An 18,598-nucleotide genomic window follows, 5' to 3' on the forward strand; every position below is an offset into this window, starting at 1 on the left:
GTACAGTGGTACCTTGGGTTACAGACGCTTCAGGTTACAGATGCTTCAGGTTACAGAAATAGTACCTCGGGTTAAGAACTTTACTTCAGAATGAGAACAGAAATTGCATGGCGGCAGCGGGAGGCCCCATTAGCTAAAGTGGTATCTCAGGTTAAGAACAGTTTCAGGTTAAGAACAGACCTCCAGATCGAATTAAGTTCTTAACCCAAGATACCACTGTACTCTCATTGCATCTGAGACTCAGGAAACTCTGTGACAAGGAAACGAGGCTGCCATCGGGGGTAGCAACGGAACTGATGTTTCACTGTGCTAGAGAAGAACCTAAAAAGTTTTAAATCATTAGCTTCTTCTCCCATTAGATTCACAAAATGTTTAGGGGGTATGCGTACCCCTGCGTACCCCCAGAAAAAAGCACTGGATATAAGCATGTGCTCAATTCAGTGACTCTAATCACTAAGATATAAAAATGCTTCACTTTAGCTGTATATTTACAAGCATGAAGATTGCAAGTTCTGTAACCCAATCCTAGGCATGATTACTCATAAGTAAGTCAAACACTGTAGCTCTTTCTTATAAGGAAGTGCTGCAGAAATTCCACCCTCACCCAGTTATGCCAGTTGTTCTTTTCTGCAACTTTCCCAGCTCTACAATATCCTTTTGGGGGTGTGGAGATCAAAATTGCAAGCAGTATTCCAAATGTGGCTTTGCCACAGGTATCTATATGGACATTACAATATTGGCAGTTTTCTTTTCAGTCTCTCCCCTGGTAGTTCCAGGAACAGAAATGGTTTCTTTCGCAGCTGCTACTTGCCAGATCTGACCTCCTCACTGACCAAATATCTATTTCCCAATTAGTCATTACCAGTTCAGACTGGATCATTATATATGTGAAGTTTTTTGGGGAGGCGTTTCTGCATCATTTTACACTTAGATCTTTCCTTTTATTGCCAGTCTACGTATACACTTGCAAAACTTTAACCACAAAGCTATAGCAACAATAATAGTAATTTAAAAATAGAATTTCCATTTCTGAGAAGGTATTTTTGTACATGCTATTTGGACTTTAAAAAATTCCAGCAAAGCCATAATTTAGAATAAAATTTTTTGAAGGTGCTGGGAGAATATTGGAGTTTGTGGAATTCCCTAGCTCTTGAATAGAAGTTAATGGTGCAAATACATTGGTGCTGTGGCCTAAATATCTAATTGGCTGCTCGTTACAGTGTATTTTCCCATATCCAACTTTATTTCAGTTTCTGACATGCACATCACATTGTCACAATAATTATCTTACTTTTAAAACTAGCACAATAAGACACTAGCACAGTGTGAATGGAATCTTAATTATTCCCATTTGTTTCACTTACTCATGAAAAATAACTTTGATGTAATGTATGAATTATAATTACAAGCAACATTTTTAATGTTGTGCATGGAAATGCAATATATACATCCACATCTGTTCAACTCTGGTGTGACAAAGTATGAGGGGAAAAACTGGAGTTCAAAGCAAGCAATTCCTATAAATTTGGCCCTATAGACCTGACAACATTGGTTCAGCTTTTACCAAATGCACTGGTCCACTTTGCAAGTACAAAAAGTAGTGTGTCTTCTGCCAATGATATGTTCAGATGTTGATTCTGAATGAATATATATAACAGCTGCATTTCTCAGATTAGCTGGCTCCGCTTCTTCAGCCAGAAACCCCATCTGCTGGTTTTGCAATCCACCCTCCACTTCCAGTAATGCTATTTTTACAGATCTGGAACCTTTTTTTAATGGAGGGCACTTCCTTATCTTATCTTTATTTATTAAATTTGTATACCGCCCTTCACAGGGCAATTCACAACATGAAAATACAAACCGAGAACACAGAATACATATCAGAAAACACAAAAACCAGCCAATAACCACCACCGCCCCCTTTACAGGCTGTACAGACTACAGGGCAGGTATGCACACAGTAGTAGAGGCTGATAGGACTGCAGAGCCAAGGAGCTGTCCGTTCAGCACCAGCATCATTACAGCTTACCTGGATTACAGGGCTGGGCTGGGGCAGGGAGAAAGAGAGGGCAGGGCAGGGCAAACCCAATAGCAGGAGCTCTGCTGTGCCTGTGCATCCCCAACACCATCCAGGTAAGTTGAATGGATGCCAGTTTCAGGGGTCCAGCACACCAGCTGCTATGGACCACACATTATACAAGCTGAGAGCAAAGGTGCTCCATACACCCTTGACAGTAGATTGGCTCTTTTTATATTTGTAGGGCTGCTGGGTTTGGGCTAAAAGGAAACTTCTCTTGCAGCGCTATTTTTTCGCTGTGGCCCACAGGATGATCTGCCAAAGTGGAGCAGGTATTCAGCCGGGAAGCCTTGCGGCACATGGTGCTTGACCTCTTCCTTTGATGAAAGTAGTTGCTAATGTGGAGTCGGAACTTGTTGTGGAGGGAGGCATAGATGAACGGATTGAAGCACGCAGAACTCATGGCAACCACATGACAGGACACTTGAATGACGTTGACATATCTCTTGTCTAGGACGACAAACTCCTCGTCTATATCTATGATCAGATTAACCACCTGAAGAGGGAGCCAGCAACAAGCAAAGCACATGACAGAGATGACGAGGATCCGGAAAGTCTTTTGCTTCTTTTTAGTCCATTTCTCTTGGCCGTGGTAGGCAGCCCCTGGGATGCTCCTGTTCCGGAGGCGATAAGTAATGGCGCAGTAGGAGATGGAGACGGCAGAGAGCGGGAGCATGTAGGATAAGAGGAGCATCAAGCAAGAGTACAGCCACCTCTCGGTCTTGTGGTGCTTCCAGAATTCTTCGCAGATGATCATGTCGTGGCCAATGCTGTTGAGATCCAGGTAATGGGTGTGCATGGATGTGGGGACTGAGACCACGATAGAGAGCAACCAAATGAAGGCCACAATGTAGGCACAGGACTTGCATCTGACCCTTTTGCGAATGGGGTAAGCGACGACAATATACCGGTCCACAGCGATAGCAGTGAGGGAGAGGACAGACACAAACACTGTGGCCACTTGCATGAGGGTGACAAAGTAGCACATGAACATCCCAAAGAGCCAGCCACGAATCTCAAACGCGTACGAGGCAGTCAGCGGGACACAGAAAATGCACATGATCAGATCGGCGGCTGCCAAGTTCCCAATGAGGAAATTGGTGGTGCAGTGCAACTTTTTGGTGGTACCAATGAGGAGGAGGAGGAGAAAGTTCCCCGTGCAGGCCACCGTCACCAGGATGGCATAGAGAGGAATGAAGAGTGGCTTCAGTTCAAAGAGAAGGTCCAGGCCTGTGAAAACGGGAGCTGAGCTATTGGAGCAGGAGTCGTTGAGGAGCTGGTTGTCCACTGCCATGTTGGTTTTCCCTTGTGACGATGCTTCTGCAATAAGATAGAAAGGAAAGTTAGGTGGGAGGGAGAATTTATGAGATGTGGGGGACTGTTACATTCAGAGCCAATCTGCACACAGAATTCTTCTCCCCACAGTTCCCAGTATGTTAAATATCACTGGGGAATGGGGATAAGTTGTAGGTAAAGGTATAGGTAGAGCAGCCTTCCTCAGTCTGGTGCCCCCCAGACATTCTGGAGTAAAACTCCCACCAGAGCATGCAAAACGTCTGTATAACACCAAGTTTGGGAAGACTGTAGCAGCATGTGGCAAAGGGATGTGAATGTCATGCCTAAACTTCCAGTCCCCATCTTTAAAATCCCTGCACATCTTAGCCTTCATCTTCTATCACCCTTAGCACCTCCCACTCTTCATAATACATCCCTTAGAAGTCCTGAGCAGATCACATTTCATTGCGCCTCTTCTAAGTTTATTCCCTGCTCCTCAGGCATCTTTACCTTAAGCACTTTTTCTCCCAAAGCTATGGAGTCCTTCGGGAATTCTTATTTGCAACTGTAAAAGTGTCCTTAACTTCTGTCTCTCCTCATCTTCTTTCTCCCGCCTACCATCTCCAATGGCTAATCCTGTGTTGCAAATCAATTTCAGGTTGAGACTTGTTTTGTATTTTATGTTTGAACGGTGATGGGCATCACAGCTGGTCTTTTAAAAATAAACACTAAATTGCAGGACTACTCCCATGATGGCAAATTAGAAAGTGGCACCCTTTCATGTCTTATTTGTAAAGCCTTATGTCATTTTATCTTTGCAGCAGCTTGCAGATACTGTTTGTCAGCTCCAGTAGTTCTTTAAGAGCGCTTATCCCGTGTCCTTCCTTATCTGAGCATTCACAGCATTGCATTGTAGCACCTCCGGTCCATCCACTCTCAGGACTTTAATCTCCTTTCTGCTATTCAGAACATGACCCTGGTCTTTTATTTGCCATGCTCTTCGGCTATGTCATGGTCGTGCATAGTTTACAACTGGGAGAATAAGAAGAAATGAACATAGGCTAATGCAAAGAGCATTTTCATTTGGCAGTGGCGGATGTCCACTGATGACATAGAATCTCTTGAGGCAAGAAACATGTTGGCTGGAAAGAGCTTTCTTCATTAGTCCCACCACCCGCTGCCGTCCTTGATACAGTGTGTCTTTTTTAAAGGAAGTTCACATGGTGCCTACTGTGATGCAATTTAGCCACCAGTAAAGGTTATTTTAGTTTCCCCAGGCTTCTATTCCACTTGAACTTCTCCCTTTTTAAACAGTTGAACTCAGCTGTTGTTGCTGTGTTTGATGCATTTTGCGGGTGCTAGCTCTGTGTGAATGTGTGTGTGATAGTTATGTTAAATATTCATATTATTTGTCACCTTAGGAACTCTTGGGAGTTGAAGGTGCAGGGTACAAATGTATTAAAGTCAATAAGTACTGGTTTCAAGATATTGCTGAAGAGCAGTGTTAGAAACTGAGATATGAAAGCTAGGAGCTAAAATGTCACCTTAAACCTAGGTTATGGGCACAACAACGGAATGTCTAGGCACACTTTTTTAATATAACAATAGTACAAAGCAGAAAATGAATGAACTGCAGCTAAAATATTATGTTCATTTTTCACATGGTCCGGTCCTTCCCCTGCCCACTCCCCTAATATTCTTAAGAGGGTCTCTTCTCCAGTCTTCAGAGAGTAGCTGGAAGTGGGGAGGCAGAAAAAGGTCCTCGTTTCCTTCCACTCTGCAGTTTTAATCTGAAATCTTAGGTGCAGTACTGCGCCCAGAGCTCAGAAACTGCTCACACTAATAAAATTCCCTGTTGCAAAATGCACCTAGAACAATGGGAGTTTCGAACACTGCTGAAGAACTACCTGACCTGTGCTCCCAATTTCTCCATGTCTTCTGTACCACGTTCAGATGCTCTGTAGTTAGCCATCATGTTGCTGCAGCACAACCCCCCATCTAGCTTTTAAAAGCTCTCTTCAGCCAATTCCATTGTGCCTTCTTCTCCCATATCCTGAAAGTCTCTTGCTCTCCAAAAAACCCCCTGCTCATTTCCACTTGCTGATGCATGTGCCTGAAATCCCCTTCTCAGCATAACAGCTCCCTCCCTCCCTCCCTCCCCCCCCCCGCCAGGTCAAACCCTTTCTTAATACTCACCTTTTCCTATGAAGCCTTTGGCTTAACCCCTTGGTCTTCATTAAATGTGCATTCATACATGATGGCCTGTGTGCACATAAACAAATGACACCAGCAATGTCAATAGTGTCACTTGTATGGATTTAACAAGAATTAGACTGAATTTACAAAGGCTGCTTCTCCCCAATGACAACCTTCCATTTCCAGTTAATGTTACAACTATTCTACTGCCATCCGATATAAAATGAACTCTGCAATATGTAGAATAAAGGCATACACATCATCCTCATCCCATTTAACTGTATTGCTCATTCTCTCCCCCCCCTTCCCTTGTTTCAACTACAATCAGTACACCATTATGGGTACAGAACAGACTCACAGAGAAACAAGGAGGGGCTGCCTTTGCACCATCCTACTCCTTGCCTGGTCTGCTCTCCCAAGTCAGCAAGTGTGTGTGTGTGTGTGTGTGTGTGTGTGTGTGTGTGTGTACTGCAACTATTGCTTGTGTATCATCTGGTTACAGGTAAGGGTGTTTGTCCCCTTCATGGATCACTGCCTTGCCGTGGCGAAGGGGCTTGAAGAACTCAGAGAAGCTATGAACTATGCCGAGCAGGGCACCCAAGATGAACAGGTCATAGTGGAGAGTTTTGACCAAACGTGATCCACCTGAAGGAGGAACCGGCAAGCCACTCCAGTATCACTGCCAAGAAAACTCCATGGACAAAGACAACAGGCATATAAAAGTTATGACGCTGGAAGATGAGCCCCTCAGGTCGGAAGGTGTCCAACATGCTACTGGGGAAGAGCGGAGGACAAATACAAGTAGATCCAGAGCTGATGAAGCGGCTGGGCTAAAGCCGAAAGGACGCTCAGTTACGGATATGCCTGGAAGCGAAAGGAAAGTCCAATGCTGTAAAGAAAAATATTGCATAGGAACCTGGAATGTAAGAACCATGAACCTGGGTAAGTTGGATGTGGTCAAAAATGAGATGGCAAGAATAAATATTGACATCCTGGGCATCAGTGAACTAAAATGGACAGGAATGGGCGAATTCAGTTCGGATCACCATCATATCTACTACTGTGGGCAAGAAACCCGCAAAAGAAATGGAGTGGCCCTCATAGTCAACAAAAGAGTGGCAAAAGCTGTAATGGGATGCAATCTCAAAAATGATAGAATGATCTCGATACGAATCCAAGGCAGACCTTTTAACATAACAGTAATCCAAGTTTATGCACTAACTACTGGTGCTGAAGAAACTGAAATTGACCAATTTTATGAAGACTTACAACACCTTATTGAAGTGACACCAAAGAAGGATGTTCTTCTCATTATAGGGGATTGGAATGCTAAAGTAGGGAATCAAGAGATAAAAGGAACAACTGCAAGTTTGGCCTTGGAGAGCAAAACGAAGCAGGGCAAAGGCTAATAGAGTTCTGTCAAGAGAACAAGCTGGTCATCACAAACACGCTTTTCCAACAACACAAGAGACGACTCTACACGTGGACATCACCAGATGGGCAGCATCGAAATCAGATTGATTATATTCTCTGCAGCCAAAGATGGAGAAGCTCAATACAGTCAGCAAAAACAAGACCTGGAGCTGACTGTGGCTCAGATCATCAGCTTCTTATAGCAAAATTCAAGCTTAAACTGAAGAAAGTAGGAAAAACCACTGGGCCGGTAAGATACAATCTAAATCAAATCCCTTATGAATACACAGTGGAAGTGAGGAACAGGTTTAAGGATTTAGATTTGCTGGACAGAGAGCCTGAAGAACTATGGATGGAGGCTCGCAACATTATACAGGAGGCAGCAACAAAAACCATCCCAATGAAAAGGAAATGCAAGAAAGAAAAGTGGCTGTCCAATGAGGCCTTACAAATAGCGGAGGAAAGAAGGCAAGCAAAATGCGAGGGAGATAGAGAAAGATACAGGAAATTGAATGCAGATTTCCAAAAAATAGCAAGGAGAGACAAGAAGGCCTTCTTAAACGAGCAATGCAAAGAAATAGAGGAAAACAACAGAATGGGAAGAACCATGGACTACAAGAAGATCAAATCTATCCATTCTTAAGGAAATCAACCCTGAGTGCTCACTGGAAGGACAGATCGTGAAGCTGAGGCTCCAATACTTTGGCCACCTCATGAGAAGAGAAGACTCCTTGGAAAAGACCCTGATGTTGGGAAAGATGGAGGGCACAAGGAGAAGGGGACGACAGAGGACGAGATGGTTGGATAGTGTCTTTGAAGCTACAAACATGAGTCTGACCAAACTGCGGGAGGCAGTGGAAGACAGAAGTGCCTGGCGTGCTCTGGTCCATGGGGTCATGAAGAGTTGGACACGACTAAACGACTAAACAACAACAACAACAACAACAGTGTTTGCGCTATTTGTAACGGAAGTTACTGTTTAATTTCTGCCACTGGGGTTGAGGTGTGGTCCACTGCCCACCTTACTATAACAACAGGCCAAGGGCTGACCCCCCCAAAGGGGCTGACCCCAAAGGAAACCCTGGGCCAGGGATGCACAATGCTGCCAGTCAGGCTATAGAAGTGTAGGCCAAGCACTGCATGGGGCACTTTGGATTGGGACAACTGTCGGACAGTTGCTTTGGGGGGAAGGTATTGAAGAGGGCCATGGCGGGGCTGCTGCAAGCATTCTTGGAGGACACAGATTATTTAGATCCATTCAAATCTGGGGTCAGGACTGACCATCTAACTGAGTCAACCTTGGCTGCCTTGATAGTTGACCTTTGCAGATAGTGGGACGGGTGTGTGTGTGTATGACCTTGCTCCTCCTTCTTGATCTCTCCTTGACATTTGATAGCCATTGTTTGTGGTCTCCTCTTCGACCAGCTTTGGGGAACAGGACTCGGGGACACCGTATTGCAGTGGTTCCAATCCTATTTTCCGGACCGAATCCAGAGAGTAGCATTGGGAGAGCTTCTATATTTTGTTTACGAGCGATCCTTGCACCAGGCGAAACTGTTTCCTTGAGTGGTTTAGTAGTTGGGACACTAATATACCAGAACTATAAGGGAAGAGGGTTATATATCCACAGTTTCCCACACCTGGTGAATAATACGTTCCTGTTGATACTCTTTTAAAATATTACTATCAGTTGGGAACATAAGGCATTCACCTGCCTTCCACTGAGTCAGCCCATTGGTTCCTCTACTCCAGCATTGTCTACCCAGACCTTCTGATGTCTCAAACAAGAGTATTTCCTAGCTCCACCTGGAGTTTCCAGGGATTGAACCCAAAGTTCAGCAAAGTTCTTCTGAAGCTCTGCAAACTACATCAAGAGATCTATCATTTGCTCAGTTGGCCACTTCTATCTTCAGTATGATTTCTCCTTTTATAACATTATTCAAGACATGTTTTTATGTATGTCTTTACTCAATAGGGGCTCCATCCATAATGATCTAGGGTAGCCTGCTGTGTAGAAATGGGTGACAGATTGTATGGTCTCACCTTTGGAGCTCTGGCACCTTTTCATTTTGGTGTTAATTGGATTTGGCAATTAGCAGGATATAAATTGTACAAAGGCTTGAGGTCAAAAACCAGGAGGAAATGTAAACCAGCTTATCCTGACAGAGTTTTATCCTACGGAAGGACTATCTAATAATCTCTAGTTAGGAGCAGCTCTTGGTTCAAAACAAACCAGATCAGTAGTTGGCATAACCAGAGCAATCTTGAGGGGCATCATTTCAGTTTTCAACTCGGGAGGGAAGATATTTCAATAGGGGGACAATATTCACAGCCAGCTTTAAATGTCTCTTTCACTATATTCAATTTTAAACTGCAAATAAAAATCAGTGCATTTTGAGATTGTGTTGTAATTTCCATTTACATCTTGTCTGAGAAACAATCACACATGGACAAATAAAGCTGCCCTCCCTCCGTCTCTCCACACATAGCACGTTGTACCACTTCAAGATTGGTGCCATACCACACAACCAGTAACATAGAAATTGGGGGTGATAGCATTCATTGTTAGGGTCCAGGGACAGGGAAGGGGATACACAAATGGTGTGCCTTGGAGTGATGGTGAAAGCAGGGTGCTGATTCCTAGCACTGGCATTGTTGGCCAGATTGGAAGTGTCCTGCATGAATGACAAATTACCCCAGTCGGGGGTACAGCATGGGGATGGGGCTGCAGGGTGATGGCCGAGAGCTGCTCATGCCGCCCTGTCAGCCCTGTGTCGCTTTGCGAGGCAGAGATCTGATCTGAACGATTCTCCTGGCGAATCGTTCAGATCAGATCCCCGCCTCGCAAAGCAGCTTGCGGCTGGTGCCACTCTGGAGGCATCAGCGGCAAGGGTTGAGGTGGCATGGCAGGCTCCTTTCACCTTCCATGCCCCACCCCCCTGGTGCACGCACATGCCCCTCCTGGGCACCAGCAAACCACGCTACACCACCGACCCCAGTAGCATCTGTGATTAGACAGGCCTATGTCTCCTTTGCATAGGAAGGAGAGGATACCAGCCACTGAACTTCTGAGACTACTACAAGGTAAGTGATACATATATCCTTGTTGGGATTTGTGTGCTCACCAGCTGTGTGATAGCAGCACATTGTTTACATCATGTGATACTTCTGATGTTACTGAGCGCGAGACAGAATGTCCTACGCTGTTCTCAGGGTTGTGTTCTCAGTGTAACTTGAGACCTTCCTGTTGTTGCTGCAAAGGAGGAAGGAGTGAGTTGTACGGAGGCTGCTGAGAGAGCAGACATGATTTGTACTAGCTCTATGTAGTCTGTGAATAAAGTACAATACTAGGCTACTTTCAGACTGTTTCTTTCTTCTGCTGAGATGCAAGGGGAAAGTGAGTGTGCATCTCTCAAGAGGGAGGTGTCGCTTATTACCGGTCTCCCTGGACTGAGCCAAGACCAGCCAGGAGCAGACCACCCGAGCAGTGGCGTAGCGTGGGGGGTGCAGGGGGGGCCGGCCACACCGGGTGCAACATCTGGGGGTTAGGGTTAGGGGGCGCAAATCCACGGGTTAGCGGGCACAAATTACTTGCCTTGCCCCGGGTGCTGACAACCCACGCTACGCCACTGCACCCGAGAGAGGCCTCAGAGGAGTCAGCCTTTCCTGGGGGGGCGGGGCTGCTCGCCAACAGTCCTGTGCAGTTCTATCATCACTGCTGCATTCTATAGCTGGCATTTGCTTTCGGACATAACATGGATATTTCACCTCCTGCTTCCACAACATCGCTGATGGAATATCCTTGGAAAAGGTAGACACTCCTATCTCCAGTGACACCTGGGCCCTTCAGTGAAGTTACCCAGCTGTGTACATGGTCTAGCTCACTCTGGTTTTACAATGTTCCCCTGCCAGCTTCACTGATGTACCAGAGACCAGACATGAGCATATGGTGTAGGTAAGATCCTCCACTTTATAATTGTCAGCTTTATAATTGCCTCATTTTACAGCAGTTACATTGAAAACGGCTTATGCTGAACCTCAGATCCAATTACACTCTGATTGATGGCAACTCCTCTCTTCTCTTTCTCTCTCAAACCTCTTGGTGCTTTTTCGGAGTGGTTTAGATTTTATTTCCCTTCTCTGGGAAAAAAAGGAAGTTGTTGTTTTGACACCGAAAATCTTCTAGCATTTTTCATTTCTATGAAAAATTGTGTTCTTTGTCTTCCATTCACCAGAGATTGCAAGAAAATTCGCAGTTATCATCCCTATGAAATTGGCAAAATGCCCATACTCTTAAGATGAGCTGCTGAAATTGAAGATTTATCGGCAAGCTGTTGGTAGGTTTGAGAGTAAACCTATACTTATAGAATGGCTGTTGTATGGAAATTGGAGGGTAAATTAAGTTTAGATCCAGTTTCTATGTATAGTACAACCACCACCACCACCACCACCACTAGGAATATGGATTGCTTCCTCCTCCTTGATGATCACTTGTAGCTGAGTAAGATTGTCTTCCATGAACATGGTCTTAACAGTGAGTCAATAAGAGACTGTGGAGGCCAATTCTGGATCCACACATCCTTCCACAGTGAAGACATAGGTTTCCAGGCAGGAGTTGATCTTGGTGAAGGTTTGCCAAACCTGCCTTCCTTTTAACATGTCTCTCCCTTTCGTCCTGAGTCTGAGCATCTTCAAAGTCTGTGATACCTTTGGTAAAGGCTGCTCTCCAATTGGAGCACTCACAGGCCAGTGTTCCCAATTGTCAGTCTTTATACTACAATTTTTGGGATTTGCCTTGAGAGAGTCTTTAAGCCTCTTTTGTTGACCACCAGCATTACGTGTTTCATTTTTAAGTTCGGAATAGAGTAGTTGCTTTGGAAGACAATAATCAGGCATCCGAGCAACATGACCAGTCCAACGAAGTTGATGTTGAAGAATCATTGCTTCAACACTGGTGATCTTTGCTTCTTCCAGTACACTGGCATTAGTTCACCTGTCTTCCCAAGTGATGTGTAATTTTTTTCACAGACACCGTTGATGGAATCTTTCAAGGGGGTGGAGATGGTGTTTATAAGTGGTCCATGTTTTCTCTTCATCAAAGACATGGTCACAAGCTCAGAATATTAAAAAAAAGAAGAAGCTGTGGTGGCATCCAAAGGCTGGTAGCATTGTGCAATTGTCCCACTCACCACCAGGGTCCAATCCCAGCATTTGCTTTTCATTCAGACAGGGCAGGGACGTCCAACCAGTAGATCATGATCTACAGGTAGATCCCTGGCTGATCCTGGTAGTTCGTGGGATCCTTATGTACAAAAAGTTACAGGGGAAAAGCAAAAAAAACCCTCTGTGCAATTCTTCTCCAAAAAAGCTCAACAACTCTGGGCAATCCACCCACCCCACGCACGCTCCTCCCCCCTCCAATGACAATGGGTAGATCACTGCCAGTTTTTTTTATGCTGGGAGAAGATCACAGTCTGTGGGGAGTTGGATATGCCTGAATAGAGCATAGTCAGATGATGAACTTAGTCTCCAAACCTGTCAAGCCCTGCATGACACAAGAGGGTTATCCAGATTGAACAATGCATAGTCTATTCAATACCTGAGGGGTAAAGGTGGGGGAACACACTGTGAGTGCTTAACACTGGGATATTTAAAGGTCTAGCAACCTATATTTCCTGTGTTTTGCAAATGTTTATTTCAGTTTTAAACTCTGCTGGAGGTTCTTTTGGCTAGAGAGTGAGTCAACCCCACACTTTTGGAATTCAGGCAGTCTGCTGTTTTGTTTAGTAGTTTCTCACACACAAAGGACTTCAGGATTTATTGGTATTCACCAGTTCTTTCCCAACACCCCAAAACTACTCTACTGCCTTCAGGTTTGGTGGAGTACACTATCCCATTACCAGTTTTGAAGAAAGATCTGACGGCCACTGTGGTTGGCGCCTGTTTGGGGAATGGGGATGGGTGGAAGGTATCTTGTTCTTTTCCTCACAGACAGCAGCATTTCCCCCCTTCTTGAGCAAAACTGTATTCCAAGCCATCTGGGAGGCTACTGGGAGGCGGCCCTGTTTAGGGACGTTTTTAATGTTTGATGCTGTTTTGTTTTTAATATTCGGTTGGAAGCCGCCCAGAGTGTCTGGGGAAACACAGCCAGATGGGCGGGGTATAAATAATAAATAATAAAGTATAAAGTATAAATAATAAATTATAAATAAATATATAAATATAGATATATAAATATAAATAATTTATATTATTACTGTGTCACACTGAGAATTTGGAAATAAATTATAAATAAATATATAAATATAGATATATAAATATAAATAATATATATTATTTATATTATTACTGTGTCACACTGAGAATTTGGAAAGCACAGCCTTCAGCATAACCAATGGATTAAAGGGGGAGGGGACACAGCAATCCCAACAGCAGTTGATTCAAGAATAACATTTCCCACCAACAAAATATTATGAACTGAATGAGAATCCTCACAGCGGAAACACCTATAGAGCCAAAATAAGGATCTAGCACCACAAATGAAGAACCTCCATGTATGTTTATGGGGGTGGGAGAGAGAATTATTGCGTAAATAAAGCCATCAAAAAAGCAAGCACACACACCACCATCCCTGTGTGACTAGTTACTCTTTGAATAATAGCTTGTAAAATTCAGGTTTTAGATTCCACATGATGAATGCCAGAATACTTTTTCGGTGGGTAAGGGTAAAGGTAAAGGTACCCCTGACCATTAGGTCCAGTTGTAGATGACTCTGGGGTTGCGGCGCTCATCTTGTTCTATAGGCTGAGGGAGCCGGCATTTGCCCGCAGACAGCTTTTGGGTCATGTGGCCAACATGACTAAGCCGCTTCTGGCAAACCAGAGCAGAGCATGGAAACACCATTTATCTTCCCACTGGAGTGGTACCTATTTATCTGCTTGAACTTTGACATGCTTTCGAATTGCTAGGTTGGCAGGAGCAGGGACCAAGCAACTGGTAGGTATAAGCAAAACAGGAAAAAACAAATTGCCTGGAGAAAACAGCAGTGAGGTTGTCATCCTAAATCCATTTGCATCTTTTCTCTGTGTGTGACTGGACTCCAGGGACTGACTACAACTCAGATTAGTAGCTCTCTGCCAAGAAGGTACAATATGAAACAAAGCTGAGGATCTGCCAATGGATAATTTGGAGTATTTCATATCTTGCCACAAGGAGGAGCAAAATGCCCACTGAAAGAAAAGCACTGGGGAACTGATTCTTTTCACAGGGAATAGTGAGTTGTATTCACTATCCAAAGCTTTGCAGAGGAAGAAAACTCTCAGTCTATGCCAATGAATTATGCATTATGCTGATGTTTTCCATCTGGGGGGAAATTGGAAATGTGTGAATAGGCACATTTAATAGGCACTCTAATAAGCAGTGGCTTCTTTACATAGCCAGGGATAGCATGAATCCCATAATAGATCTGCTTGTCGGCTCCTTCCGAATCTTCCCCCCATCCCACTCCTGATGTCAGCACTCTGCTCCTGGGGGTGGTGAGTGCAACACTGGAAGGGGATCAGACCAATTCTGCAAAGTGAAGCAGAAGAGGGTCTGATTGTAAGAGGGGCTTATGGAAGGAATTCCACATGGAAACAGTTCCGATAAAGGGTGAGGGATTGGTGAAATGTGGGGAGGACTTTGATGAGGGAGGAGCATGAGCATGGCCAATAAGCACACATGTTGTGGGAGGAAGAGATTTTCCATGCATGTGAGCAAGAAATCAAACCTTTGTTTTCTTCACTGCAATACATTTTCTTAACATTCTTTGCTGTTTCCTACATCCAGACTGGTCCTGTTCAGTAGTGAATTCTGAGCAGATTGACTGAATGAGGATGACAAGAGTTTACAGTGCAATCCTAAGCATGTTCACTCAGAAGAAGCTCCTGCTGAGTTCAATAGGACTTACTTTCTAGAAAGAATGCTTGGGACTGTATTTTCCATGGGTAAGTCCTACATTTGTGTTGACCACATGCTAATGTAAGCAAAACCCAATCTAACATCTCTACTGGCTTAAATGTGCAGTTTTACTTCCATGTTCCATCCGGCATCGGTGATGTTCTCACATTCCACATCAGCAACAATCAGTACATCAATGTGAGATGCTTTTGGATATCTGGTGTGGAAACACTATAAGGAGCATGCCTCCTCTTGTAAGCAGCTTAGTTCATTTCTTTTCCTTCCCTCAGTCAAGCAGAAACATGAGTGTGTTAGCTCCTGTGTTTGAATGGGAAACGGTTTTTGCAGGGAGTTCTCCTGGTATCTGCTTACGTAGGATCAATAAAATGTGTGTTGCTATTACTTCTGTTGTCCTGTGTGCTGCAAAATGCACAAGGAATCAAAGAAGCTGCCAAAGCAGATTTGCTTCATGTGTTATATTCAAATTATGCATGGAAGCAGGTTTGATGAGGCGCTAAGCTACTGAAGGTAATGGGGCCCTTTATATGTCCAGCTGTCCTTTGTCAACAACAAATTGTAGCTGTTTTTTGTGTTGAATATATGCTATATGGTAATTTATGAACTTAATAGGTCTCTAAAGCCATTTGCACATAACAAAATATATATATTATCATAAAATACATATTTTATGTAGGCACCCTATATATAGAAATGAGCAAACCAGTGATATTTTAGGGAGCAGGCTAGCAGGCGGGGCCCATTACTTGCATCACAGGAGCCTACACAACACAAAACACTATTGCTGTATGTAGGTTTTATTTTATTTGTTTTTTATCTTATATTTTGGAAATGTACATCCAGGTGTTTTTTCCTTTAATTCTTTTTGGGGGGGGGCCAAGAGAATGAGGCCCTAAGCTATAGCTTGTTTAGCTTATACATAAATCTGGCACTGAATGGAAGATACTGTACATAGGAACTAACACCCAAACTGCACATGCACTATAATCCGACATGTGAGGGCTTTAAAAATGTGTATGTATTGGAAGTCATAGCTGCATGGCAGGCAAACAATCTATATCTATATACCAAGATAGGACTATCACATGCTAATATCTACAGATATGTTTCATAGTTATTCCTACTTGGAAGTACTTTCTGTGCAGGAATTGTGTGACTATCAAAGTGGCCCTGAGTTCCATTAATTATTTGCTCACAGTTGAAGTTGCTTGCAAGGATTACTCTTGCGTCTGTAGGAATCTAACCAAACAACACAAATCCTCTTAAGGTACTGACTAAGATGAATGCTTCAAACATGACACCAATGTTGCCTTGAGCTCCTTTGTCAGGAAAGGTTGGTTATAAACGTAATAGATAAAATAAACATAAATGTGATAAAATAGTGTTTTGCCCTGATTTTAATCCCCCTCAGATTGCAGGTGGGTGTGATTGCAGAAAAATAAAATAAATGATGATTTGCCAACAAGAAGATGGGCCACCTTGTTTCTGCTTCCCAGCCTGGTTCATCAGGATTCTCTTCCAGGTGGTGTGCACAGCAACCTGCAAACATTTTACTTACATATGACCAAGGCAGAGTTCACTCAGCCTTCCATCAGTAAAACTAACTTTGTATTCTTACCACGTTGCTTGACCATTTCAAGGGCACTTGCAACAAAGATTGTGCTGTCTGTTAATAGATCCTGGATTGGAGCATATCTCTTTCCCTTCTGATTCACTGCTAGGGAGACCTAAGGCAGCCTCATGTCATTCACACACACACTTTGTCACCTGACGATAGAAAGCTGCTGGGTAATTGCCCTTCTCATTTCAAAAGGTAGTGTGCCAGCAGCATGACAAAAGAGGGCACAAAACCTATCAGGATCTGTAGAATGTTAATTAACATCACGACTTTTCCCAGTGCACTTTTTCTATAGAGAAAGCACTTCAGCTATAAGAGAAAGCAGGTAACCCACATGAGGTTTGGCCAATTCCAGCTGCTTAGCATGCAAGACACAGCTGCTTAGTAGCAAGACACAACATGACAATAGGCACTTTCCTCCTGCATGGTAGTGTTTTCTGTGGAGGGAAAGTGTAAGGTGTGGTACAGCTCTTCACCCTTCACTCACCAGCCCTTGCCACCAATGGGTGGGTACTTGTGCACTTGGCACAGAGGGCATGCAATAGGGATCTCCACAGGGAGTGCCTGGTTCTGTGCGCCTGGGGCAACAGCCCCCCCTGCCCCCCCCACTATGCCACTGCTTGGAGGATTCAGAATACTTCATGCTGGTGTAGCATAGTAGCTTGTACAAAAACAAGTGGGGCAGTGGCTCAGAGGCTGAGGCTGCATATACATGCCATACCTTTAAAGCACACTCAAAGCACACATATATGCAGGGCTTTTTTCAGCCAGAACTCACTGGAACTCAGTTCTGGCACCTCTCAGGTGGCTTCCATTGACACTCTTAAGAGAACAAGGAAGGTGTTCATGGTGAATTCTAGCACCTCATATAAAAGGGTGGTGTGTGTCTTTAGCTACATTCAAGAGGTGCCAGACTCTAATCTTTCCTCTTCCGTGAACTCACTAGGCGGCTGTAGTCAAGCCACACACTCACCAGCCTCATCAACCCCCCACAAAAACAACTACAGTATGGGGAATAATAATATTGACAAACCAGTGGTGAGAACAGGGCAATTTGCTTCTGTTCTAATAAGATGCTTGGCAATTCCCACCCACAGAATCCATTATTTTACTACAGATCTGACAGTCCATGATTCAGATTTCACCTCTGCCATGAACTCACCAGGTGGCCTTAGGCAACCTACTCTTTAACCCAGTAACGTCTCAGTCTGCAGTATGGAGAATACTGACCTACCCTATACGGGATTACAACTAGATAAGGCATGTGACGTAAGCACAATTAATAATTATCATCTATTATTGTTATTGTTACTATTGAGGGATTTGGGGAGAGAGAGATGTGTTTGAACCCCTCTCCCCTGCTCCCAAATAGGTGACTCCAAGGAACTTGAAACAGGCAACTTGAAAGAATGAAGAGAGAATAGCTAAATGCCCCAGAGAGCCCCAGGAGAATTCAGGGCACTCACATTTGTTTGCTCTCTGAACTTCTGTGGTCTTCAGCGATAGTCTCACACACACCCAACCCTGCCGCGGTGCTCACTACTCACTTGCCGCTTTAATGAATCCCGGACACTTATCTCGATCCTCAGTCTAAGCTCAGGGCTGAGATTTTTGCGCACAGAGTCACGCTAGGGGGAAATAAGTTATAAAAATAAAAAAGTAAATTTCCCAAACCTTTTCCTCCTGCCTTTAGGCTGCTGGCTCTTGCTTCTCCGCGAAGGAACACTTTAAATCCCCTTGAAGTAGAAGGAGAGCCACAAGTGGCTTTTCGGCAGGCGGTTAAGTGTCTTCTGTAGATCAGTCTGGAGCTGCTGCGAAGACGCGGTTTCTTAACAGTGTGTTGGCTGCTCCTCTCTCTGCCCCCCTTGTCTTTCCGCTAGATGTTTCAGAGAAGATTCAATAGCTTTCCTGGGCTCTGGGCTCTGGGCTCGTCCCTTTGCTCCGCAGCATCGTCCAGGCTGGATCAAGAGAGCCCCACGGGGAGCTGTCCGCGCCTGGTGGTGCTGAAGCAACGCGCGCACTGGCTCTGACTTGCAAAGCGAGCCTCAGAAGCAGACCCTCGC

The 18,598-nt window shown here is 44.3% G+C and overlaps 1 protein-coding gene across 9 annotated transcripts; it reads right to left on the minus strand.

Annotated features, from left to right (window-relative positions):
- Positions 1-329: 329 nt before the first annotated feature.
- Positions 330-18,571, minus strand: LOC309343110 (prolactin-releasing peptide receptor-like). 9 transcript variants are annotated; one of them, XM_081864393.1, is made up of 4 exons: positions 18,210-18,571; positions 16,396-16,456; positions 5,549-5,614; positions 330-3,397 (listed from the first exon to the last, which is right to left on the minus strand). In XM_081864393.1, exon 4 carries the CDS (start codon positions 3,369-3,371, stop codon positions 2,250-2,252), a length of 1,122 nt encoding a protein of 373 aa, XP_081720519.1. In that variant the 5' UTR covers positions 3,372-3,397; positions 5,549-5,614; positions 16,396-16,456; positions 18,210-18,571; the 3' UTR covers positions 330-2,249. The 9 variants fall into 9 exon arrangements, with proteins under 9 accessions (XP_081720519.1, XP_081720522.1, XP_081720517.1 ...); XM_081864396.1 differs by lacking the exon at positions 16,396-16,456 and having other exon boundaries at positions 330-3,382; XM_081864391.1 differs by lacking the exon at positions 16,396-16,456.
- Between the last annotated feature and the right edge of the window lie 27 nt (positions 18,572-18,598).

This window comes from Podarcis erhardii (assembly GCF_964252035.2).
Source record: "Podarcis erhardii genome assembly, chromosome: 1".
Classification (NCBI taxonomy): Eukaryota; Metazoa; Chordata; class Lepidosauria; order Squamata; family Lacertidae; genus Podarcis; species Podarcis erhardii.

What these genes read in the sequence shown, in the direction of transcription:
- LOC309343110 (XM_081864390.1), bottom strand. Translation starts at nt 16,423, where the DNA reads ATGAACCAGGCTGGGAAGCAGAAACAAG. An exon ending in GGCTGGGAAGCAGAAACAAG is followed by an intron (nt 3,398 to 16,395) that starts GTGGCCCATCTT and finishes ATCTTATTGCAG; the next exon opens with AAGCATCGTCACAAGGGAAA.